We start from the raw sequence: 23,730 nt of genomic DNA, 5'->3' as shown, positions 1-23,730 counted from the left end.
GACAGTGTTTCAAAACACACGAGAATGTGTATTGAAGAAGGGCTGTTCGTGGGCCTGTGTAATCAAATCAGCGATGTTGACACTGGAATGAAGCAACTCAACTTGCGATGTAAAAGTTCTCAGCCGTGCTGGGGACACCCAAGCAGGCAGGAGCTGAACAATGATGTTGAGGAATAAAGAGTATGCTATTGTTGAGTTCGGAAGCACTTAATGTCAGTCATCTAGCAGTATTTGCGAATCATTTGTTTCCTTAACTCCCAAGTCCATATCCACCATGCGGCCTTTTTGCTGCAACGCCGGAACCAGGTAGCCAGTACCAGTACCTGCCAGTAAATCGCCTTATCGTACAGTCCAGCTAAGCCTTCATTCCATTGGCCTACCACTTCAATGTCATACGCAAGATTAGCGGCTTTGAGTCCGTCCTCATTTACCAGGTGGTCTGCATCTTAGAATACTCCTTAGAGCTAAGACCCAGGTCCGCAAAAACCGGATCATCACCCTTCAGATGCTCGACACGATCATGATCCTCTTCCTCCAGCTTCTCCAATTCCTCAATAGGTTTCTCCTTGGTATCGTCCTTTGCATCCTTGCTCAGCTCCTGAACCGCTTTATCCATTTCACCCATTCCTTCACCTATGATCAAGAACTGAGTATTTTTGTAATTCAACAGTTCTGGCTCCAGAGGCATCCAGCGAAGGTTTCTGAATTTTTTCTGGATATCTTCCGGGTAGGAAGCGGGGTTGTCAAGGGTCGCGTTTGCTGGACCAGGGGCGTTGGGGTTCTTGGCTGAGACGACGAAGCTGAAAAGGAGAGTGTCAGCATTATCGACTTTATGATGTAATATTCGAAACCATTCCACAAATTCAAGAGGGTGAAGTGGGTACCTACCTGCCCTTCTCGTTGAGTCCCAGCTCTTTCTGGATCTCGCCGATTGAGGAGGGAACGGTGAGATGATACGCCAAGTGGGACTCGCGGCCAGTCGAAGTAATGGCATACTAGAACATGAATTAGCGTCCTACTCAATCCTGCACAATAAGGCGATATTGGGGATACTTGGTTTACTTACAATTCCTTCCGCGAAGGGAGTGGCCGAGGGAGTATGGCTTGTGCTGTAAATGATGATCAGTGGTGGACTCTTTGTTAATGCAGTGTCACTCAGGACGTACCCAGAAGTCTTGGTGGCATAGTCATTGCTGGAGAATTGGTCCCGTAAATCCTTGATTGTGGCGGAGGGGTTCTCAACAAATACGAGGAAACGATCCTGACGACTCTTTGGCAGCATCTTCTTTGGCAATGCCAGCAATTTTGCATTACCGGAGTCTTCAAGAGGACCTTCTCCAAGCTTTGCACCTATTGGGAGGGGTCGAAGGACGATGTAGCTGCGGGCAACATCCTCAATTCCCTGGGGATCTTCGACTCCGACTCGACCTCGGAAAAAGAAGTAGATAATACCCTTCTCCTAATATCCACCATGTTAGTGTCATCGTTTGGAAGAAGATTCCACATCGCTGTATCAACATATGGAACATACAAGGATCGAAGATGGAATGGCAGCTTCTCGCTTATCATCCTCAATGATGGACTTATTGTTATCCATGATTTCTTTCGATTTCGCCTCCTGCTCTTTATTGGCAGCCTTCTTCACATCATCTGTATCGGCTTTGACCTCGTCGAAAGCGTTCTTCTCACCGCTACCTCCATTGGTCTTCGACCCCTTCCCCTTCATCTTGGAATTGCTGTCATTTTCGATCTGCTTGGCGATTGCTTCATCGTCCTCAATGTCTTTGTCCTTGGCGGCATTTTCAGCATTTCCATTCTTATCCGACGAGGAACCCTGAACTTTCTTGGGTCTGCCTCGGCCACGTTTTGCTGGCTCTGGTGGAGATGAAGCAGAGTCCTGGTCAATCTGCATTGCAATGTCTCCATTTTTCTCGATGTCCTTGTCCTTTACGGTACCGTCGATCGTCTCCTCGATAGTCTTTTGGGCTTTCTTGGGTCTCCCTCTGCCACGCTTGGCTTCTGGGGGCGATGAAGAGGTGTCTGCCGAACGCTTCGTACCTGTCGGCGCCGGAGAGGAGCTCTGGGAGGATCTAGTAGATGCCATTGTGACCGCTGAAAGACATATAATGTTAGGTATTGCTTCTGCATTGGATTGATCGAAATTTACGAGAAGATTCATAGTAATTTACCTTTGCTTAGATGGAAAGTGAACAGGGAGCTTTGTGTGTGTAGTGTTATGGTTGGAAAAGGCAAACCTTCTGTTTGAGTGTATCAATTGATCTCCAATTAACGACTGTGGTAACTGAGTTGATTTATCGACGCTGATAGTTTCTTTGAAGTGAGATGAAGACGATTGAAGAAGTCAGGGGAAACATAAAAAGCAAAGTCGCGTTAAGAAGAACGCGTCAAGGACTTAGTACGATGACGTCGATTCGCGGGCGGTCACGTGGTGGTCATTATATCCCCACGTTCACCTTTAGTACTCTGTCAGCAAATAAAGCCTGAGTTGTATCCTGGCAATATTCAATATTCGTGATGGTTATACCCCATCCAATAGTATGCAGCTGGGGACGATACAGTATCAAATCACTCGGAACATATTCTCCCTCACGCCCCTTTTCAACCCCACCGCCTTGCCACCTTCATATTCAACTCCAGCTCCACCACCTCCCCCAGATATGCCCTCAAGTTTTAAGCGGAGCTCTTCATCCTGCTCGAGTATTGTCATTGGTCTTTTCAGCGCGTTTGTACCCGCTTCAACTTCCTCTATCTCGGTTGTCGAGTCTGCCTTGTCCAGCTTTGCTGGAATTGATTCTAGCTTCCTTTCCTCGCCTGAGGTGATATTGGTGTGTTCGGGAACCTTCTCGCGATATCAGCATTTGACCGTACTTTTGGTTTGGCTTGTCATTAGAGCGTAGATGCGGGTAGATGTTAACCTTTGCATAGTATCGTCTCGTTGAACTGGCAGTCCTTGACAGCAAACCCCTTTTCCACATCTTCTCTTCTCTCAAGACCAACGACCTGTACTTTGCGAAAGTATTCTGCGTACAGTTGACCAGAAAATCAAAGATGGAAACATGAAACCTGAAGTATTCCTGTACAGGCAGTTCCGCCCAATACATCGTAGTTCAGTGATTGGGTTCCCTTTACCTAAGGTACTAGGTCGGTAGGTACCCGGGGTGTGCAAAACACGTGACTGAGCCTTCCACAGACTGAGCCAGCTGCAACGACTACCAACCTATCTAGGTACCTACCTACGCATATAGGTATCCTAAAGCTCAACCATAACATTGATATGAGAGGCATATACTGAGTCAACAACATATCTCGAAACACTCATATCTCCATCTCCTGCTACTCGAAGAAGCGACTCAGGCATGTGGTGCAGAATGGAGTTTGCAGCTCCTGAGATATGCGATGAGCCTATTTGATGAACGGATCTGAGGGAAGAGTGGCGAGAAGGGTGGTACATTTCACAGTGAGTTTCGGAGTCTGGTTTTCGATATTCGATTTGCGTGCAGGAATGTTGGTGTTGGGATATTCGGCCTATTATCTCTCGCACCTTTAGACATTCGTTATATTCCCTTACCATTGATGCAGACTATTTTTGGAGATGTAGATTTGATTCTTTCAGAGTAAAGAGCAGTGCTGAAATAGACTCGTTATACCTGACTTAAATAATATTTTCGGCCGTGTAGAACATGCCCTGGTGATGCAACAATTAATATCCTGCAATGCGGTCTAGAAACTGGCGTTTATATTACACTAAAATAATAGAAAGAAATATTCTGGGTACATAGATTTGACATTGAAATGAGATGCACTCCCAACATGCGCATGTGAAAGGTGGCGTGTATCTTGTGAAATACACTCTCCAGACGAGAAATCCACACCAGTGTACACTCCAACGCCTGGTAACCGACACGCAAATTACAAAATATAGAATAAAATGGTGATGATAAGAATTTCATGTAGAAGTTAGGGAGGCACCTCTGCAGCCAATGTGTTGTGCCTCATATGCCACGTTACACCGGACCAGACTCTTCCGGGCTCTGGAGTAACATCTTAAAGCTGACAGGAAGACAAGGACTTATCCTCAGCCGTCGCCTTTGATCTTAAGCCCTGGGGTATCTGATGATGTGGAATTGGTAAACATTTGAAGGTATGTTCAGTTGTAAGGCTTTGTGTGGCATCCAAGCTTTGTTGATTGTCCTTGTGATAGTCGTGATCAACAACAGGGATTGAAATGCTGCGCTCGAGAACCACCAGTTGCGTGTTTTCTGCGTTCAAGTGCGCGTTGATATCTCGCTCGAAATTGCTGTTTCCATCTGATGGAGTAGTAAGAGCCGCAATCTCAGAGGCTGCTGACAGTGATTTGTCCACTCGAGCTGGCGTGCCACCACCTGCAACTACTACTGACTGAGGACTGAGACTGGAGAAAAGTTCTGGTGTGAAGGTCATCTCCTGGTATACTTATCCCGGCAAAATCGTCTATTTTTGAAAGGACGATGTCCTCCATGGCCTGGGGTGGAGGTAGTTTCACGACGGATGAATTGTGTGGCTCCTCAACAAGACCAGACACGCCATTCTCCATGTAACGGGTCAAAAGTGCTGTCGCATGTTGAAATTTTGAGGCCAGCTCCAAAGCCTCATCTCCAACCGACCCTACTCCTCGTGTAAGCAGCCATTTGATGGCGTCGACTCGACCCATGGCACAAGCTGCATTGAGGCCATTCCCAAGTGGTCCCTTGATTTGAGAAATGTCCGCGCCTGCTTCAACTAGCAACTCCATGGCTGCCACATCCCCGCGATAAGTGACCCAGTAGAGTGGTGTGCCGTAGACTTTACACCAATTGTTGATATAAGTTCGGAAATCCTCTGGCGATAAAAGAGCTGAAAGACGCTCGAAAATGATCTTGAGAAATGCTACTGGAGATGGGAAGTAGTTGGTTGCCATGTTGACTATATTGCCATTTGGTGAGTCTCCACCACCAAGAATATTGCAATGCTCGACAAGAAACTCGATCATATTGGGATCAAGCGTATACTCGCGGCGAAGGCAATATTGTAGCAGACGGTAGCCATGTATGTCGCGCAGATCGAATGGCACTTTGAGCTGCAGCAGCCTTTGGAGCACCTTTATGCCCTTTCCAGTAGATGAGACGTCAGCTGCGTAGAAGGCGGCGTTCCTTGCGAAGATATCTACAACCGTTAGATCAGGCGAGCGAGAAATTATCTCCTCCATTATGTCCGTTTCTGTTTCTGTGTCGATCGATAGGAGGAACGGAGAGCAACCCATCAGATCACGGGCATTTATATCAGCACCAGAGTCCAGAAGAAGTTTCACCACAGTCAGATTGTCCCCATACACCGCCTGATGTAATGATGTCCTGCCTCTGGCATCAATTGCATCGACCTTTGCACCAGAATCTAGTAACTTTCGACATATATCATCATTGCCAAACCACGCCGCTAAATGGAGTGCTGTACCGGTGCTAAGATAATGTTCTGCAAAGATTGGACCTGGAGCTATACACATCTTAGGAAACTTGGGGTCTGGTTTGACTTGAACATCAAGCATGCGTTGTACTGAGCCGCAATCCGACCTGGTGCGTTCGTGATCTAATAGCAGCGATAGTGCTTCAAGACTTCCTCGACAAGCAGCAACATGGACTGGCTCCAAGCCAAAGTTCGACATGCTTGCATCCCTTTTCAATAGCTTACGAAGAGTATCAATTGAATTTCTCCATACGGCGTAGTGAATCGGTTGATAACCAGCTCTCTCAACCTCTGGACCAGCATGACTTTGAATATCGGCTCCATTATCAATGAGATAGTGTACCAGCTGTTGATTGTAGTTGTCATGCTGGGCCAATGCGATGAGCAATGGGGAAGAACGGGACTCTGACAATGCGGCATTACAATCGACTCCCATCGATATCAGCTCACGGCAAATAGTCAGGTTTCCATCTTCACAGGCCTTGATCAACTTTTGGGACCTGGGGTCTATTGCGATGCCCGGAATCTTGCCAGTTATCTCAGAAGTCACGAGTCGACTAGTCGAACCTTTTAAATTTGAGTTAGCAAGGACTTCTTGCCTCTGGTAGTGTCTTACCTCGTTCTTTTAAAGCTTGCTGTATTACAAGTCGAACCATTTGGCTAGAGCATAGTTCTGCAGCTGTTCTACCATGTTTGTCCGAGTGGCCTGGTTCAGCCCCTCTCTCGAGTAACGCCGAGACACATTTGAGATTGTCTAAACGGGCGGCAATGTGTAATGCATTCTGGCGTTCTTTTGCCGTCACCGCATGGATATCGGCACCCTTGGTCAACAGGGCCTCCATCGCAGCTAGACTGCCTGCGTTTGCCGCAAAGTGAAGTGGCGTAAGATTTCCTCCACATATACAGTTGACATCATCAACCAATTTTTCGTCAAAAAGTATATTGATGGCATCTGGGAAGTTGTATTTCGCTGAGAGATGTAGTGGTGAGAAACCGTAGGAAACGTTTCCGTCTTCGAAGTCAATGGAGTGTGTTTTCTCCGAATGTGTCCAATCAACGTTAAACGGCAGAAACAATTTCAGGATTTCTGCATTGGCGTATTTCATGATTTGATGAGCGACAGTTCTGTCACTATAATCTCTCAATGTGAGATCGGCGCCATGTTCAAGAAGTATCCTGCAAATTTCTGCCTGATTGTGACTTACAGCCCTCATAATGGGGGTATGTTTGGAAAGTGTTCGTTGGGCATTGACATCCACACCATGAGCAAGAAGTGTTTGAACTATGGGTGTGTTACCTGATTTGATTGCCAATTCTAGACAACTGTCAGCACCGTTGGACTGCAAGTCACCGTCTGCGCCTAGCCCTAGTAGGTAGTTGACGACTTCCACAGAGGGTGTATGACTGATGGCTTCAGATAATGCCGAACGGCTAGCTTCTGTGTGATCTTGTGCGTGGATATCTGCTCCTTTTCCAACAAGGAGCTTGAGCGTTGGTAGATTTCCATTCAATGCCGCTTCCAAAAGGGGTGTCCGGCCTTCTGTTGTCGTCGCGTTAACTTCGGCTCCTTTTTCCAGCAGAAGTTCCACCAGCTCGGTGTGTCCATATAAGGAGGCATTATGTAGAGGCGTGACACCTATAATAGAATCCTTGACATTGACGTTTGCGCCTTTAGACACAAGCAGCTTCGCAATCTCCCACTCCTGTACAGATGTGGCAACAAGTAAAGGCGTTTGGAAAACGCAATTGAGGGTTTCAAGTTCAGCATTGTAGTCCAACAGTAGGCGAGCAACGTCAACAAAATGGCGTACTATAGCCCAATGTAGTGGGGTACCATCGTAGCCTTTTCGGTCTGCGTCTGGCTTCGCGTTCGACTTCAACAGTATATCCACAATTTCGATGTGATCGTGCTTCGCAGCAAGGTAAAGTGCATTTTCACCTTCCAAATTCTTGAAATCCAGGTCTGTCTCACGCTTGACAATCAGTTCAACAACCTCAAGGCAGCCTGATTGCGATGCTAATATGAGAGGAGTGCATTGTGTTCCGGGTTCGTATACGTTGACATTGCCTCCTGCATGAATGAGAACTTGGGCGGCGTTCCAAGAATGCCTTATCGAAGCAATAAGCAATGGTGTGTATTGGGAGGAACTCAACTGTTCCAGCTCTGCTCCGGCTTGGATGAGTAACCGAGTACATTCAGTCGCGTTGTGGATCGCAGCGTAATGAAGTGGGCCACCACCGACACCCCCTCTTTTCGCGTTTCGATCGGCACCAGCGTCTAATAACATTTGCATGGTCTTAATTGAATCTTTTTTAGAGGCATGATGAGTAGGCCTGTACCCTGAAGCACCTTCAGTATCCACGGGAGACCCCCGGCGAATGAAATCGTCGACGACTTCACTCATCCCAGCCATTGCAGCGCAATGAATTGGCAAATCACCATGTAGACAGGGCTCCTGGAGTGGCGGATTGAGTTTTAACAGTGCCTCGATAATTGAGATGCGTCCAGGAGATCCAAGTTTGTCATCATTTTGAAGTGCATATTGGATAAGAAGACAACCATCCAAACTTCGGCAAGACATGTCAATGCCGGTCGATTTCAGAGACGAAAAGGTTTCGTAATCACCGGCGATAATAGTCGCAACAAGGTCGTCATGATCGACAATGCCAGGACTTTCTTTGAGGAACCGATCTACTATCTTGGATGCTCGAGTCTGCACGGCGAGGAAGAAGCTTTGTCGGTCTACCTTAGCGCCATTGTTGAGAAAGATTTCCACCATTTCGCGGTTCTCATGGCTTATCGCGTAACAGAAATGTTCTTGAATCTGTATCAAAAACTGCCCTTTCAGAGAACTGTTCCTTATTGCTTCCAACCTGGCCTGAACCCTTGATGAGAGGCCATGTCGCACATCATTCTCCAAAGCTTTTGAAATTTCTGTTCGGTTCATTCTAGCCATCATAGACTGGAAAGATTGTTCGGATGGCTGTACGACACCGTCTTGAAAACTGGGAAGGTGTAACTTGATTTTGTTGAAAGCGTCTCGGTCTGATTCATCTTTAAGACTGTTTCCCCCGCCTCTGGCCAAGGAAATGATTCCATGTATTGCCTCGGTGTCATCCTTCAATCGGAAAGCGCATGCAAGTGTATCTGCTGTAATTTTTGCTCCTGCCTTGAGAAGTACAGTCAAAAAGTCCGCTTGGCTGTCCGTTGCGTGAAAAGCGACGTGAGAATTATCATGACCGGTCGATAACTCCGCGTCGCTGTTTGGGTCGGCACCTGCAGAGAGAAGCGTTTGTACAGCCAACAGTCTCGAAGCTGGACGCCATGACTTCTGTTCGATATCTTGCACTGTGGCTTTCGAAACGCCATGAAGCAGAAGTTCGGGTCCGATCAACGCGCAGTATAGAGGAACTCCCATACCGCTGTGGCAGTTAGGCGAGAACACCTCAAGCAAATCTCTCAGAATCTCATGCAGCGCAAGGAGAGCCGCCCAATGTAATGGTGGTGCCTCCATACAAGCCGTGTAGATATCACTTTCCATACCCAGCTCTCCATTCAAGGAAAGTATGAGTGCCTGATTCCAATGGCGAAAGTTTCCCATGTTCGAAGAACTGAACAGAGATGTGGCTGATGCCATCATAGAAGGATGTTTCATGTGACCTTGGGCATAGTAGTCCCAGTACTTGCTTGCATGTGGAAGGAATGGTCGCCGGATAAGCATACTGTTATAATCCTTGACGGACTGTTCAGGCCCGTGCCTGAAGCACTGAAAGTTGAGATATGTCAGACAGACTTGTGCCAGCGTGAGTGTGCTCTCATCTTCGTTGACTTGGTACTTCGCTATCTGGGGTGGTGATCGAGAATCGATAGCGAGCAGATATTGCTTGACGCTGAAGTGTGCAAGCTCCAAAGCTCCTTGTACAGTCTGGCTTGTCTTCAACAAACTACTGCAGCACTCTAGTAGGGTATCCACGTCTGTCATAGCTTGCGCATCGTAATCATTATCTCCTTCTGATACTGAAAGAGCCTCAAGCAAAGCTTGGATAGGCAATGGCTCCGCTGCTGATATAATCCATTGAAGTGTTTTGCGGACGAGATCTACGTGACTGTCGTCGATTTCTCGGAGAATGCGGTCGTATGTTTGCGGTAAATCTCGTGGAAGCTGTTTCAGAGCATTTCGTTTCTCCCGGTCGCTAGTAAGTTTGCAAAGATAGTCAATCTGGCATGCGACCCATCGAAACCTCTGGTGTATCAGCACAAGTACTCTGCAATGTATAGTTCTACATGCTTGTTAACTTACACGCCTTGCGCATTACTCACTAAACCATCCATGATCTCCTCCTTCAACATCCTGTCCGAAAACCTCAATTGTCGTCTGGTAATTCGATGGTCAATCTCGGAGGCTACATATAGAAGCAAATCGACTTCTCTAGCTTCAATCTTTTGGTGCTCGAAGTCGTGCAGTCTGGACTCAATGTCCCTCTGTGTCCGGCTGACGAACAGTAACTTGATGTGAGGGTTGTCGAACGGAGTCGAAGCCGTTGTATCGAACGACAAAGCAGAATGTGCAGTGTCTCCCGAAATTAGAGCTACTGATTGCTCTACATGGGCATAGATAGAAGATGGGCTATTTCCAGCATGTTGTAGCGATCCGTGAGTGACAAGTTCTGGTGGAGTATCCAGAGCAGGAGCAAAGCCTAGCGTGTCTGGTGACACCAGCGAATTATCAACCTTGGGCGAGACATCACCCCACAAGCTTCTCAGAAGTTCTATAGTGTCCGCACGACGGTCTTCAATCTCATCTAGCCCATCAATAATGAGAAGTACGTCACCGTCGATTTGCTTAGCCATTTGTATGAACAATTTGCATAGTTCCTTCTCGTGACATGGCTTCGGGCTCGTACCCGGTGGGTGGTATGCTTGATGGAATTCTTCCAGTAGGTGGAGGCATTCTCTATTCTGTTCTGCGAGCTGCTTGATCAGCGCACCGAGTATGTTCCAGGTCTTCGTTGTTGCATTGTCCCTGAAGTCGCAATAAAAATAGGCAAGTACTGAACACATTAGCTGAATCTCATCAGGGGCAGTGTCACGAAAGCGAACCGTCAGAATTATTCTCGCACTCGAAGAGCCCTAGCGATTTCTGGATATGCTCTATGATGGTGGACCTTGCGCAATGTCAACAGCAGTTTATGGGTGTTTATTGTGGTGGAGAGCTTACGTCAAGACGGTCTTTCCCGCTCCAGCTGTCCAGACTTGTCAGCGCCGAAATCACCTCCGGAGGACCACTACTCACGGATACCATGAATCCACAATCTGGAGCGCCGTGTTTCCATCCATCTTCTGAATTGAACGCTTTTTAAGAACCACTGTCCAGTCTGGTTCTCTAGATGGCTGCGTAGAGCGATGCCATTATCCTGGAGCTTCGCGTGGTTGGTATCGCCTAGCCACCTGAAAATTCGTTGACGTTCCTGTGCTATGGTCTTGTCAGGAAAGAGCTGTTTTACCGTTATCTTTCTCAGAACTAACAGATGTATTTAGAAGCGATGTTATCTTGTAGTTCTTTGAGTTCTGTAGCTCGCTTCTGATTTGATTTATGAATTGTCAGCCTGATCAGTCGTCAGTCTTTGTCCCAAAAATTGAAATAGGTCAACTTGCCAGTTGTCAGTGCTGAATGCGAGCGCAAGGCTATTTTTGGAACGTTCAAGCCGTTCCACAAGCTCTTTGGTCTTCGATGACTTAAAAGGCCACAGAATATCCCGCTTTATCTTCTTGAGTGGACTCCTACGAAGCTCTCCCTTCTGTAATTGGTCTCGAATCTCTGTGAGTAACTGGGAGCAGGCAACAATATGTTCCCCGACTGAAGCATCTATGACAAGGTCATGCTCAAGATACAACTTGGAGGTATGTTCAATCTGCTTCAATATTCCCAGGAGGATTTTGGTCTCATCCAAGAATGCAACGATGCTTGCTTCAGCGTGCTTGACCTCAAGAGAATACCTGATTGTCCTCCCAACGATGATGTCCGCAAGAGAAATGAGCCCAGGGACACCAAAAACGACTTCCATGTTAGGAGAAGTCTTTCCTCGGAAACGAACTTCTGAATAGCCAGTCAACCTATATCAACTGGTCTCATCCGAACTGAAGGATATCTCAATGAAAAAAAAACAGCCTTGAATAGCCTTGGCTCACCTTGAACATATGTGAAGACAGAAGATTGGAGAACACTTATAAGGGTCTGAGCATATGAGGCTAGCGTCTATGTAACTAGAATATGGGTCAGTAAACTTCCTGGCTACGCCTCGACGCCACAGGCTGGGCGCAGCCCAAGGCGGCGAACGAGGCTCTCTCTCACATTTCGAGAGCATAGATAAGGATGACATCGCACGGGTCTGATAACGAATGGCAGAAATTGCTGGTGGAACGCCGTGCCGATACGGTTCGTTATTTTTGGACGAGGTTACATGAAGAGCGTCATAGGCTGCCTGGTGCGCATGGCCTTTGAAACCCCACCAAGAGTACGAATTACACGTGAGGTCAATCAGGGTATCACTGTCATTCAAAGAAACCGACCCAATTACTCATAACCGGCAGGGTCAGTCCGAACATAAAGGAGGCGGTCTGGCTCAAGTGACAAGTGTGGTTGCTGCGAAACTTGACCCTGCAGCGTCCCATCCTCCACCAAACACTTGGAAGTCCCATGGTGCCAAGCTTCGGGATGTCCAAGGTTTAACTTGGCAAGGCTGCCTGGTAGATATTTCCTGCTGGAAATAAGACTTGAAGTCAAGTTATGACAAGGATAAACATAGTTCCGGAACGGGCTGCGTATCCGGTGCTATGATAGCCTCTTTGCTCTGCGGGTCATGACCTACTCAACCAAGTGGCCGAACTTGTCTTCACAAACATCATATCAGATGCTCTCTATTACCACAAGGCAAAAGATCTCGTGCTGGCACTGACATAGCCCAATTTGAAGCCTCAAATAGGACGATCGGGGAGCTAGGCCTGCAATTGTGAGACCAGAATCTGCGTCATGGCTAAACCGGGACAGAAATGGATAGTGTCTATCTGCCCATGAGAACGACATTTGTACCGAGATCAAGAACAGACCAAGCAAATGGATGATTGAGCCTCCTGCATCAAGGGCAATCCTTGAAAATTGGTTGCAGTATCCTAACGCAGGGAACCTAGACCGCGTCAGAGATCTGCTTTAGAGCAGCCTTTCCAGAATGTATCCCACACTCGGGAATGCATTAGTGCCAGCGCTTACACAGCCTTGTCATCGCAACACTGAAAGATGTAAACGGCCACTTCCTGAAGTGGAGAAAAGCGAGACCGCAGCCGGGCCCAGCCGGGCCCAGCCTTTGCCACAGATTTTCTTTTTTTTGGGGTGAAAGTCTTGGAATAGCTCGGTACGCAATTCCGGACCAAGGAGCGTCACGAGTTGAGATCATGCGCTGTCCCCGCGTTCTGCAGCCTCACTGCGGCGAATTGAGAATTTGTTCTATTTAGCACGGCATGAGTCTAGGGCTGCGAGTTTTTCATCTGAATAACGGCAAAACATGTTTATCGATGATGCGTGTTTTGACATACTTTGCAGTTCAGGAGCCGCTACAACTTTCTACTTTCAAAAGCCCCCGAGTCCAACTCTTTGACAGGACCATTCGCCAAGGGATCAACGAACGCTTAACCAGGAACTTACAGTTGTAAAATACTACTGTAATCAGATATGTTACTGAAATTCAACCTTTCAGTGAGGTCAATCGAATGGAGTCACTCGAATTGACAAGTGTTCTTGTCTTGAGCTTGCCCCGGAATCGAGACTTTCAGAATAGGTACGCTCTACACTTCTTCCGTACATCCAATGAGAAAGCTATAACTCGACGGCATCGGTATCCAGTGATGAAAATAACCCCTCAGATTTTGTCAAACTTACAACGGCTGCTTCAGGTTCGTGGCAACTTGACCTCCGACATCTCCACCGTCCTAATTTGTTATCCACAGCTGACACCTCACGACCTGAAAAGGAGACCGAACCCAATCAAACGAAGCCCCAAGCCCTTCTTAAGTCAGGGATCTTAAAACAGGGAATTAACGGACCAGAAATCGTCACTAAAGTAATCGTAAAGCCACCACTCACTGTCATCTCATCTCGTCCTGTCCAAAAATAACACTGTGTATTCCCGCCAGAAAGTTGAATCCAAGCCTCTACCTATCCAGGGGTCAAAATACTCAATCCAAGCAGAGCTTACTGCGCCTACGCAGCCGCTCAGAATCAATTGTTTACCTTCCGCCGCAGAACTCCACTTCATAAGCGAGAGCGGAGAAATGCCCTGGGGCGGCAGGGCGGTTCGCGGCGGGTGTGTGCCCAGCCCGCCCGCCTCAGCGAGCTCAGCACATACTGAACGTTTCCTTTCGTTCAACCGATTCTGACCAGCACGCACCCAAATCTGGTAATCGAGCAGAACGCAACATAATAGTGACTACCAAAGTTTCGTAGCTAAATATTCAATTCCTCGGACTAACCATTCAAGGACTCCGCTTACAGGATGTCATCTCACATCCTCACATACATATGCAAAAAGGAGCTTACTGTAACAGGACAACGTAAAAGAAGAGAGGTATAAAATAAGGTATGGTAAGGTAAGCTAATGTAGGATATATTTCCCGACCCAAGTTAAATAGCTAGACTAGACTCTTTCCATAGTCCTTTCCTCTCATCTCGTCTTATTCCATGCTTAAGTTAGCTCGTTCGTCATAGTCATAGCAGCGAACAATGGAAAGCTAAGTGGGAAAGGACGGGTTCACAGCTAGCTAGCTAGCTCCAAAATGGAACGAAATGTGTGCAAAGCATACATACATACAGTCCCGTCATCTCAGCAGGTCTTCTAGATCTGGATCCATCGTCGTAGCATGGACAAGGCAAACTTATACATGATTGATGATCACAACACGTCATCAATGTGCGTTTTTATTTTTTTTTAAGTATAGCGCATTTACTATTCGTATGTAAATATCAGATGCGTGAGGCAGTTTTGGTCCTCGTCCTCTCTGACCAGCCAGCTGCCTGATCATCTATTCTCGAATTCTCGACTTCTTATTCTTCTGCGTCTGCGTCTGCGAACAGCGAAGCGCGGGGTATCAATCTCCTATCATATTCTCTCTCCATCCGCTGCGTCGGTGTGCTGCTATAGTCTCTGCATTGTGCAGGCATTCCATGTTTGTGCATATGAGCTTTTCCTGGCGTAGAACTCCCCGGGCAATAAAAGCCTCGCCATGATCATACAAGGTTTTTCTCTCTTATCATGCAATGCAATTGGTTCAACCATCCATCTCCTCATCACCCTCCTCGTCCACCTCACCCTCTCCTTCTTCCTCTTCCTCCTCACCTCCCTCTTCCTCGCCATCCTCCTCAACCTTCTCCGCATACCCCGGTATAAAACCCTCCTCACCAACCACCCTCTCAAGCTTAATCCTCTCCCTCTCACACCACCTCCTAACAGCCTCCTTGTCAATCCTCACCTTCACCACCCCCTTCCCATTCCTCTCTGCAGCACCAGCTTCCCCATCCACATCTCCACCCGACACCCTCCCACGTCCCCCCATCCGTTCAACAACACCCATATCCCTTAACACCGCCAGACAATCCTCCTGCGCGATCCACGTCTCCTCACTCAACAACTTTATACCCACCTCCTCCCTCTTTCCCCTCCCCTTCTTTCCCTTCATCCTCCTCTCCTGCCTCTCTAGAATCCATCTCGCGATCTCCGCCCCCCAGAATCGTTTATATCCCTTCCTGCCCAGCTCAGAAATAGGTTTCTCTGGCCCGCCAAGGATCTGTTCGCGTCTAGCGATGGAGTATGAAATGCCCATGAGGAGGGCGCCGAGGCCTTTGCGCTGCCAGGGTGGAAAGATGAGGATGCATGCTAGGTTATTATTGTCCCAGGAGAGTTTTTCTTTGGAGAAGAAGCCGACGATTTGTTTTTGTGGGGTGCTGGATGTGTTGTGTGGGGAGTTGAAAGGGGGGGTGTAGACGAGGAGGAAGTAGTTGAAGCCTGAGACGTCGAAGAAGACGGATTTATTGTCGAGGAAGAGTTTGGCGAAGAGGGAAAGGTTTTGGCAGAAGATCTGAAGAGCGATGTCAGCAAATATCCTTTCCTAACCGTATTGCAAGATCCAGAAATACGGAAATATGAGAACTTACAGTCTCAACACCTCCATCAACCTCCCAAATACTCCACTCGCCCACAGCCGGCCTCGGACTGTCATCCTCCCTCCACCCACCATGCACATAGATCTTCCGTCCAGGGACCTCTCTCTCACAACATCTACAATGCTTTACCCACTCCACCAGCACCTTCCCATACCCAAAGCACCTCTGACAAACATACAACTCGTTAACCACGATCCCGCCCTTATCACCCGCAAGAGCTTTCTCTCCGATTATCTCTTTGGGGTACCACGACGGATACCAAGCTTTGAAAGTCACTTCACCGAAAATGACGTTGTTGATGTTACGCTCCAGGGCCTCCTTGTCTTTGTCTTTGGACTTATCGTCGATGCGGAGCTCAAGCTCCATCTTCTTTGGCTTGGAAGGTTTGCTAGGTTCGAGAGGGATGGCGATCGTATCTCTGAGATCTTCTTCATGGATTCCATTTGGCGCATTCGCATTCCCGTTCCCATTGACTTTATTCTCCTTGTTATCCCTCGCCCTTCTCCCATTCCTCCCAACCCTCTGCACACCCATGGTACCATTGACTTTCGTATCCCTCTCTCCAGCCCCAATCCCATTCACAAGCCTCCCCCTTCCCCTCCCCCTTTCTCTATCCCTCTCATTCTCCCCACCAGCACATCCCCCCCTCGCCCTTCCACTCCTCAAACTCAACGCCCCCTCCAAGCTAGGCATAATCTCACAATCCCTCTCCCTAACCAACTCACTAACACAGATCGCCTCGTCCCTCTGCCTCTGCAGCAGCTCCTCAATGACTTTCCTCTGCTCCCTTTCTCGCGCCTGCGATCTCTCGAGGAGGCGTCGGTCGAATTTCAGGACGTAGCGCTGTGGTTGCGGGTGTGGATCGGGGGACTGGCGGGGTAGTTGCGGGGGCTGGGGAGTTTGTGGAGCGTCTTGGGAGGGATTGAGTGGACGTATGAGGATTTGCGATGATGCTGCGTCGGAGGTAGAGGTAGAAGTCTCGTATTGGTGTCCTGGACTCTTGTTCTCAAGCTGCTCTTGCTGGAATGTCCAGCTTGCCTTGAATCCAGAATCCAATCCCTGGTCTCCCAAATAAGCTGGTCCAGCTTCCTTCTCCTCTCCCCTAGCACTTCTGGTGTCCGCAAACGTAAACTCAGTCCTTGTGTTTATCCGTGTACTCTTCGTACGCGAGGGTTCGCTCGTTGTAGTGATCGTTGTAGCTCTAGCTGTCGTTGCCGTTGAATGCGGTACATCCCACCCCGTCGCATCAGCCCCAGCATCCCCCGTCTCGGTCCCGCCCACGTCAACCACCACGCAACCAGAACCGCGACTTTGGCCTCTCCCCTGAATGGCTGCTGTCCCTTCACCACCGCCTTCAACACCACCTCTATTATTTCCTCGTTCTCTGCTTCTGGATGTAGAGATGCGCTGCGCAGAAGCTGGCAGCCTCTCCTTTCCCATTACACCAATTTACTTGTCTGCTCTGATTTCGCTGACAAGAGGGCTGATTTGTTTTCGGAAGCGCTTGATTGAAGGGGAAAACTTTTTTTTGTCGTCTGCGCCTGGTCTGATTTTGTCTTGCGCTTGAGCTGGAGCTTGGGCTAAATTTTTCTGTTGGTCATCATCGCTTTCCGATCTCGTGAACACGCGATGTTAGAAACGGAATATGCATGTAATCCATGCATTAATTGTTCCGCTCGACTACCTTATCAAGTAGGTAGTTGAGTAGAATATCGTTGTCCTTTGGGATGCGCGACATCCAAGGTGACCTGGGGTAATAACAGAATGAGGGGCAACTTTGAATTCGTGATTGTCAGCCTAGCTTCTGTGACAAACCGGCAATCACAATTCAAGACAATATGGATTGTGTAGTCGCTTTTTCTTGTTTCTACCAAACCTCCCCTTATAGTTGTAAGCAATGGTATCATTTCAATCTAGGCAGCCGTCTCACGGGATATTCAGGACAGCGTACCGTGGTAGAGTCACCCTGGTAAGTACGTCAAAGTTAGAAATATAAAGTATATCAATCAATTACTAGGCGCTCAATTGCACTGCACACCACCGGATCCCATATGCGCAGCGAGTGACCATCCATATTCACTCCCTCACACATACATGCAAGCCAGAAGCCAGGACGCACAAGGCAAGAAGTCAAGAAGGAAAAGTATTGTGTTCGCAAGAACCTAATGTAGCACCTCTCCATCCCAGCTCTCGTTCCCTCCTCAGCCGCATAAACTCACAAGAAGCAGGGTAGATTACGTCGATCTCCAGTGCTTTTGCAAACTGAGCAGGCATCGAGAAAAATAAGCGCTGCGATGGAGATCAAAATAAGTAGGAGTAGTAGCAAGACAATATGATGAAGGTTGCCAAATGCCACCAAACCCGTCGCTCAGCTCAGCTCACCGCACATCCCACCCACCCCACTTAACCTCTCGCAGTGCACTCCCCTCCTCTCCATTCGCATCTCATCTACCTCCGCATTCCCATTCCATTCGACCCCCTCCAAATGTAAACTCTCCAATACAGCCCCTCCGCTACCCATTCCATTCCAAGTTTGTGTACAGCGAGATTATGTATGTGGGTTTCGATTTCCGATTTCAGTAGTCCGAAAGCCATCTACAAGCCCTCGAACTCTCCTCCCAAGTCATCCTCGTCGAGATCACCATCCTGAATCTCCTTGGCCATCTCGCGCTCGCGCTCTCTTGCCTCCTGTGCGTTCTTGAGCTCTAGTCTGTGTTGGTTCATAGGGAATCGCATAGCCTGAAAATTAACTTGTTAGCTAAACACTTTCCTTAAAAAGAATGGAAAGACATACCTTGACACTCTCATCATGAAGGGTGAGACAAGCGCGGATACGATCATGGAAAGCATCACCAGGCTCTCTGGTAGCGTAGATATCACCAACCTCCTTGCTCTTCATGAAACCTCTCTCCCGATCCAGAGAAGCCTCAATGACACCATCGCGGATAGCCTTCGCAACAATGTACTCTGCAGACTCCTCGCTGTCCAACTTCAGGCGTATGCAGATGTCTCGGAGGGAGATGCGGGAGTATGACAGGGACATCATCCGGATACCCGTCTTGATGACATTCTGTCGGAGGCGCAGAATGAGTGTGTACGTCCCATCGCGGCGGAAGGTCTCGGCGTGCTGGTTGATCACATTCTCGAACTCGCCCAACAACCCAACGCGGACGGCTTGCACAAGCATAAGATATGGTTGAAGAGCACGCTCCATGCTGGCGACCCGGAAAGTGGCGCGCTCAGGAATATCACCCATCAGGAGTTGCACCACAAGCAACAGCTTTTGAGCAGTCTGTGCGAAGCCTGCAGCACTGGGGCTTGTTGGAGCCTTTCGTGTAGCAGCGACCAGATACTCGTGGGCATCGGAGTATTGCAACTGGATTGCCCGAATGCGGCCTTGATAGTACAGGAATCGGGCAACCTGGTTATTCGAAGCAGTATCTGGGAATTGGGTGTGGGACAAAAGGAGATCAGCCTGAGCAATGTGAAATGTTGAAAGGTAGTTTCTTAGCAACAGCACGATGACAGTAGACTGTGTATCGATATCCTTGCGCAGAACGGCAGTTCGCAAGGCGGAAAGGAGCGTAGGCCGGAGAGCAACAACGGGTGAAGACGGAGACGGTGGGAGAGGAGCCATCTGTTCGCAGAATAATGAGTAGTAAAAGTACACACGGGCTGTGAGGGAATCCAAGGTTCTGCGGTTCAAAGTGTGTATCCGCTCAGCGAGATATGCCGAGAACTCAGCACCCTGCTGGTTGATCTTGTTATCCAGGTAGTAGATTTGTGTCAGGATTCCTAGGAAGATATCAACTTCAGGTAGGATTTCCTTCTGCTCCTTCTTGGCACTCTTCTTCGACTCCGAGTCGAGCTCCATCTCAGACGAAACTGGCTTTGTGAATGTGGCATTTTCTCTATCGATCGCAACCAGTAATGACTTTGCAGCAGGGCTTGTTGATGGGTAAGTCTCAGTGATGACTTGCGCCAGGATGTCCAGTGTAAGGCGTTTGCGGATGGAAGAAATCGACCGGAGGGCTCGAAGGGAGAATCTAGCATCGAACAGGGTAACCGCGCGTTCTAGTAAAGGGAAGTTGCTCTTAATATCTGCAATGAAGAACTTTTCGTCAGTAAAGGGCAGGTTTTCGGTGGAATGGGTATTTACGCACCTGCAACAGCCTTGGCCACCGGATTGATCTTGACAGCCCCAGCATCCTCTCCTTCTGCACCCTCAAACCCATCCATGGCCACATCACCATCAGTGTCCTTCGGTGGAGGAGCCGATAGCTTTGTGCCTTTGGAGGGAGGTACAACAACGGTCATCTCCTCGTCGCCTTCCTTCAACTTCTTGCCCTTTCCACCCTTTAGCGGGGCCGGTGCATCATCCTTCATCTCGATGTCCTTGGTACCATTGATTCCATTCTCGACAGGCTTTTCCCCGTTCGTATGGGGTGTTTTGCTGGGCATATCGACTGACTGTCTGTTTGATCAAGCGTCTTGAAGGCGCCCTTCCGTGACGTACTCTTGGCTTCGAGGGAGCGCGTCGATGATATTCGCAGGACTTGGGATGGTACTGGAAAACTGGGGATGTCTCTCTGGAATCGAGAGATATTAGACAATTCGCTTTGTTTGGGTTCGATGGGGTGGTGTTGTTGATGGTATGTAGTAGGTTAGCTGTGCTTTGAGATTACAACATGTTGAAGCTTAAGGCTGGTACGGCAAGCGACATGGAGGTCCGATGCAGAACCTTGACGCGAAGCAGCCGTGCCTGCTAAAAGTGGGTCCTCAGCCTGGCTTGCACTCAGATCCCGTCACGAAGCCAATAGGTAAGCCGGCTGCAGTCCTCACAACATCATAACCGAAATGGAATACTGGCTAGCAAAGAGGTCACAGGAACTACTTGTTATGAGGTGGTTGGCTTTAGAAATACACATCAACAGCCCAAATCCCAAGACTCACAGCCATGAAAGTAAGTGAAATCTCACGTGCGCAGGTCAGAAGTTCAATGCATGTGAATTGACATGTGCCATCAGCTAGCTGCGATCACTACCTTATGCACCATATGCGAAGCAGTGTTTTCCCTGGTCTCCCGAAGCGCCTTCCATCCATAAACTCTCGTAGAAGCCAGTGAATAGCAAAGCAGGGCACGAGTCCGGTTGCATCAAAGAATATCATATGAACGCCTTTGTGTATATGCCATCCCTTCCATATCACCAGCCAACGCCGGGCTTGGGAACCTGCCATAAACTCCAGATGACCATTATTAACGTGGAGCGCTTTTCAGAAATTCAGTATACCTCTCAGGACATGGAGATATTACACACTCTTAATCAGTATTTTTGCCACCAGTAACTTTAGCAGCTTGCACAGCACTCATCTTTGAGATCCATGCAGGGGAAGGCTGGATCTTGCGAACGGTACGGATTTCATCGCTGGAGTAGCCAGGAATACGGATGTTGTAACCACGTTCAAGGGTGAGTTGAATGTCGCGGATCTCGAGGATCTTGGAACCACGTTCCTTGGCGTTCTTGCAGGCTGCTTGAAGGACTTGATCAACGAAGTTGTCGGCTACGTTGAGAATGGACTGCGCAAGTCAGCATTAAGGTTTCGCAATAAGGATAAACAATAGTCAGAGTCACTCTTCAGAGTCTGGAGAGAGATTGTGAAGATAGAAGGTAATAATGGAAAAGACAGCATCACATACCTCTTCAACATCGGGGGTCAATCCCTCACCACCATCCAAGCCCTGACCACCACCAGTAACCTGGCGAACCAACTCATCAAGCTTCTTCTTGCTCAAAACGCGATCACCTTCACCCTCCATGCTGTACCCTGGCGTCTTCGGAATGACAGGTTGAGAGATGATACTGCCACCATTGGATGGTCCTCCTGAGTAGGTTGGGCGTGCTTGCTGCATTTGTACTGGTTGCGGTGGTTGTGTTGCGCGCTCGGGAAGGTGCTTGGGAATGGGCATTTTATTTGTTATGACGTTCGCTTCGGATCGAGGAGCGGTCGGGTGTGAATGGCCCATCACATTTGGAGGAGCTTGATTGGAATACGACCTAGCGGCGCTCTGAAATGCGTCAGATTGCGACAAAGGCTGAGGAACCTGTTGTTGTTGTGGACCTTGCGAAGTGGCTGATTGAGGCACACCAGCGGATCGTGGAACGGCAGACTGTGGTGAATTTGTTTGCATGGGTCGTTGATTTCCCTGCATCTGCGTGACTGCAGTGTTGATTTGCGTAGGCACTCCAGCCTCCGTCTTGATATTGGGCATTTGCCCTTGGCCAGCAGGAGCATTCTGGTTCGGCATCTGAGGAGGCTGTGACATCTGAGCATTTGGCTGTTGCATCGGAGGCATAGGGCGTCCTCCACCCATCTGCTGATTTCTGGCTGCCTCTATAGCGGCATTGACAGTCTGTGTCGGATTTGGGACCTGCTGTGGGTTCATCTGTGGCCGAGGAGGAGCTTGTCCACCATTGCTGGCATTTGGGCCAGGTCGATTGGCATCTGGAGAACCACTTCCTTGTCCTTGTCCCTGAGACTGAGCTTGAGCAGCTCTAAACTGCGCCTGCTGTGCTCGAAAGCTTTCCACAAAAGCCTTTACCTCCGAATGTGACTTGTGGGCCGCCTCTTTCTTCTCTTTATAATCTTTTTCCTCTTCCGGACTCAGCGGTTTTCCCTCCTCGTTTCGCTTCGCAATCACTGCATCCAGGCCAGTTACGCGAGCCGTGAAACTCTCCATGTTGACCAAAGCCTTTAGATACTTCTGCTTCGCTTCTTGGATCCACTTCATAGCTTCTTGGGTATTGGGCGTCATGTTCGGTGGCAGGACGTATGGGAAGTTAGTGACATGTTCCATCAGCTTCGGGCTGATCTTAGGTGTTTGTCTTTGCTGAACAGGGCTTGTGCCACCACTACTATTGTCTCCTCCTTGGCTCTGGTTTTGTTGTGGCTGGCCCTGACTAGGAGGACGAGGAACTCCAGCTTGCTGGGTTTGCTGCTGTCCTTGCTGACTCGACTGTCCCTGTGATCCTGGCTGACCTTGCAGTTGAGCTTTTTGCTTGGCAGCTTGTAGTTTTGTAGCAAGGGTTCTCGAGAAGTCCATGAGCTTGCGCTTGGCTTCCAAGTGTGGTTGTGTGTCTGCTGCATTTTGCTCAATTTGATTCCATAGTGACCTCAACCCTTGCTCCCACTTTGCTCTCTCTTCGGCCGTGAATGGTTCGGGAAGACCTCTCATCTGCTCTGGTTTGAATAAGGGGATCTTGCGCTGTTGCTGCTGTTGCGCTCCTGAGGGCTGGCCCTGAGGGGCAGAGCCGCCCTGCTGACTGTTATTCATAGTGACTATCGGTGTGTGACACCTATAGATGAGGGTACTCTGTTGTTATATTCCAGCTTCAAGTCGACAATAATAGCTGCTCGTATATCGTGTACAAAATCGCAACGTGGAATGGACAATCTCGTGGTGGGGAGTGAAGTGATGCAATGTCCAGACAAAGTTGTGGACCGATCTCTGGTCGGGCGGCCGCATTCAGCCGCACTTGACCTATCTTGGATGTGTCACAGGATGGACTTTGTTGGAGCACTCAGCGTCATTGTGATGGGTCTACGCTATCTAGGTAGATTACTACTTATTGCAGAATTGTAGATTTATATTAGAATTCTACTCTTTTTCACTTGACTATCTCGAAATGGAGAAGTGGACCTTCTCATCTTCCTAGACCGCCATGTTAATACAGCCGAGGCTTCTGCTGGTCATGGTAATGGCAGGATCTTTGGGGCTATTTCGGCTCCCTCAGGATTTGGCTTTCTTACAGGAGACAAGGAGAAGTTCTTGTAACAGGGACCAAGAAAATATCCCATTTGCCATTAACCTCCATATGTTTAGAGTTACTCAAGTCTGGGGCCACATACCTACAGTTGGAGAAATCGCTTGATTCAGCAGGTCAAATACATTCTGTCAACAAGGAATATCACTTCGTAAATCGGTTACTGGCATCCTGACTGCAATACAGAAATTAATGTA

The 23,730-nt window shown here is 48.5% G+C and overlaps 8 protein-coding genes across 8 annotated transcripts; all 8 read right to left on the bottom strand.

Moving 5' to 3' along the window:
* Positions 1-427: 427 nt before the first annotated feature.
* On the bottom strand, positions 428-2,104 carry ONS95_014158 (uncharacterized protein; the record flags this gene model as incomplete). The annotated part of the gene is made up of 5 exons (XM_058507812.1): positions 428-800; positions 889-995; positions 1,067-1,109; positions 1,167-1,459; positions 1,532-2,104. The coding sequence occupies 5 exons, from the start codon at positions 2,102-2,104 to the stop codon at positions 428-430; spliced, it is 1,389 nt and encodes a 462-aa protein (XP_058356983.1).
* A 385-nt stretch (positions 2,105-2,489) lies between these two features.
* ONS95_014157 (uncharacterized protein) lies at positions 2,490-3,675 on the bottom strand. The gene is made up of 2 exons (XM_058507811.1): positions 2,937-3,675; positions 2,490-2,860 (listed from the first exon to the last, which is right to left on the bottom strand). The coding sequence occupies exons 1-2, from the start codon at positions 3,120-3,122 to the stop codon at positions 2,582-2,584; spliced, it is 465 nt and encodes a 154-aa protein (XP_058356982.1). The 5' UTR covers positions 3,123-3,675; the 3' UTR covers positions 2,490-2,581.
* A 144-nt stretch (positions 3,676-3,819) lies between these two features.
* Positions 3,820-9,550, bottom strand: ONS95_014156 (uncharacterized protein). Its single transcript, XM_058507810.1, has 2 exons — positions 6,116-9,550; positions 3,820-6,066 (listed from the first exon to the last, which is right to left on the bottom strand). Exons 1-2 carry the CDS (start codon positions 9,480-9,482, stop codon positions 4,355-4,357), a joined length of 5,079 nt encoding a protein of 1,692 aa, XP_058356981.1. The 5' UTR covers positions 9,483-9,550; the 3' UTR covers positions 3,820-4,354.
* Positions 9,551-9,796: 246 nt separating this feature from the next.
* Positions 9,797-10,351, bottom strand: ONS95_014155 (uncharacterized protein; the record flags this gene model as incomplete). Its single annotated transcript, XM_058507809.1, has 1 exon — positions 9,797-10,351. The coding sequence occupies one exon, from the start codon at positions 10,349-10,351 to the stop codon at positions 9,797-9,799; it is 555 nt and encodes a 184-aa protein (XP_058356980.1).
* Positions 10,352-11,091: 740 nt separating this feature from the next.
* ONS95_014154 (uncharacterized protein) lies at positions 11,092-11,982 on the bottom strand (the record flags this gene model as incomplete). The annotated part of the gene is made up of 2 exons (XM_058507808.1): positions 11,690-11,982; positions 11,092-11,597 (listed from the first exon to the last, which is right to left on the bottom strand). Exon 2 carries the CDS (start codon positions 11,563-11,565, stop codon positions 11,092-11,094), a length of 474 nt encoding a protein of 157 aa, XP_058356979.1. The 5' UTR covers positions 11,566-11,597; positions 11,690-11,982.
* Positions 11,983-14,451: 2,469 nt separating this feature from the next.
* ONS95_014153 (uncharacterized protein) lies at positions 14,452-17,750 on the bottom strand. Its single transcript, XM_058507807.1, has 2 exons — positions 15,702-17,750; positions 14,452-15,625 (listed from the first exon to the last, which is right to left on the bottom strand). The coding sequence occupies exons 1-2, from the start codon at positions 17,148-17,150 to the stop codon at positions 14,819-14,821; spliced, it is 2,256 nt and encodes a 751-aa protein (XP_058356978.1). The 5' UTR covers positions 17,151-17,750; the 3' UTR covers positions 14,452-14,818.
* A 718-nt stretch (positions 17,751-18,468) lies between these two features.
* On the bottom strand, positions 18,469-20,171 carry RPN3 (26S proteasome non-ATPase regulatory subunit; the record flags this gene model as incomplete). Its single annotated transcript, XM_058507806.1, has 2 exons — positions 18,469-19,811; positions 19,874-20,171. 2 exons carry the CDS (start codon positions 20,169-20,171, stop codon positions 18,469-18,471), a joined length of 1,641 nt encoding a protein of 546 aa, XP_058356977.1.
* A 206-nt stretch (positions 20,172-20,377) lies between these two features.
* ONS95_014151 (uncharacterized protein) lies at positions 20,378-23,170 on the bottom strand. The gene has a single exon (XM_058507805.1). It carries the CDS (start codon positions 23,041-23,043, stop codon positions 21,340-21,342), a length of 1,704 nt encoding a protein of 567 aa, XP_058356976.1. The 5' UTR covers positions 23,044-23,170; the 3' UTR covers positions 20,378-21,339.
* Between the last annotated feature and the right edge of the window lie 560 nt (positions 23,171-23,730).

The sequence above is a fragment of the Cadophora gregata genome (assembly GCF_030347475.1).
Source record: "Cadophora gregata isolate MNR1 chromosome Unknown scaffold_8, whole genome shotgun sequence".
NCBI lineage: Eukaryota > Fungi > Ascomycota > Leotiomycetes > Helotiales > Ploettnerulaceae > Cadophora > Cadophora gregata.
Note: the sequence above shows the minus strand (reverse complement) of the source record. Positions and strands in the feature narration are given on the sequence as shown.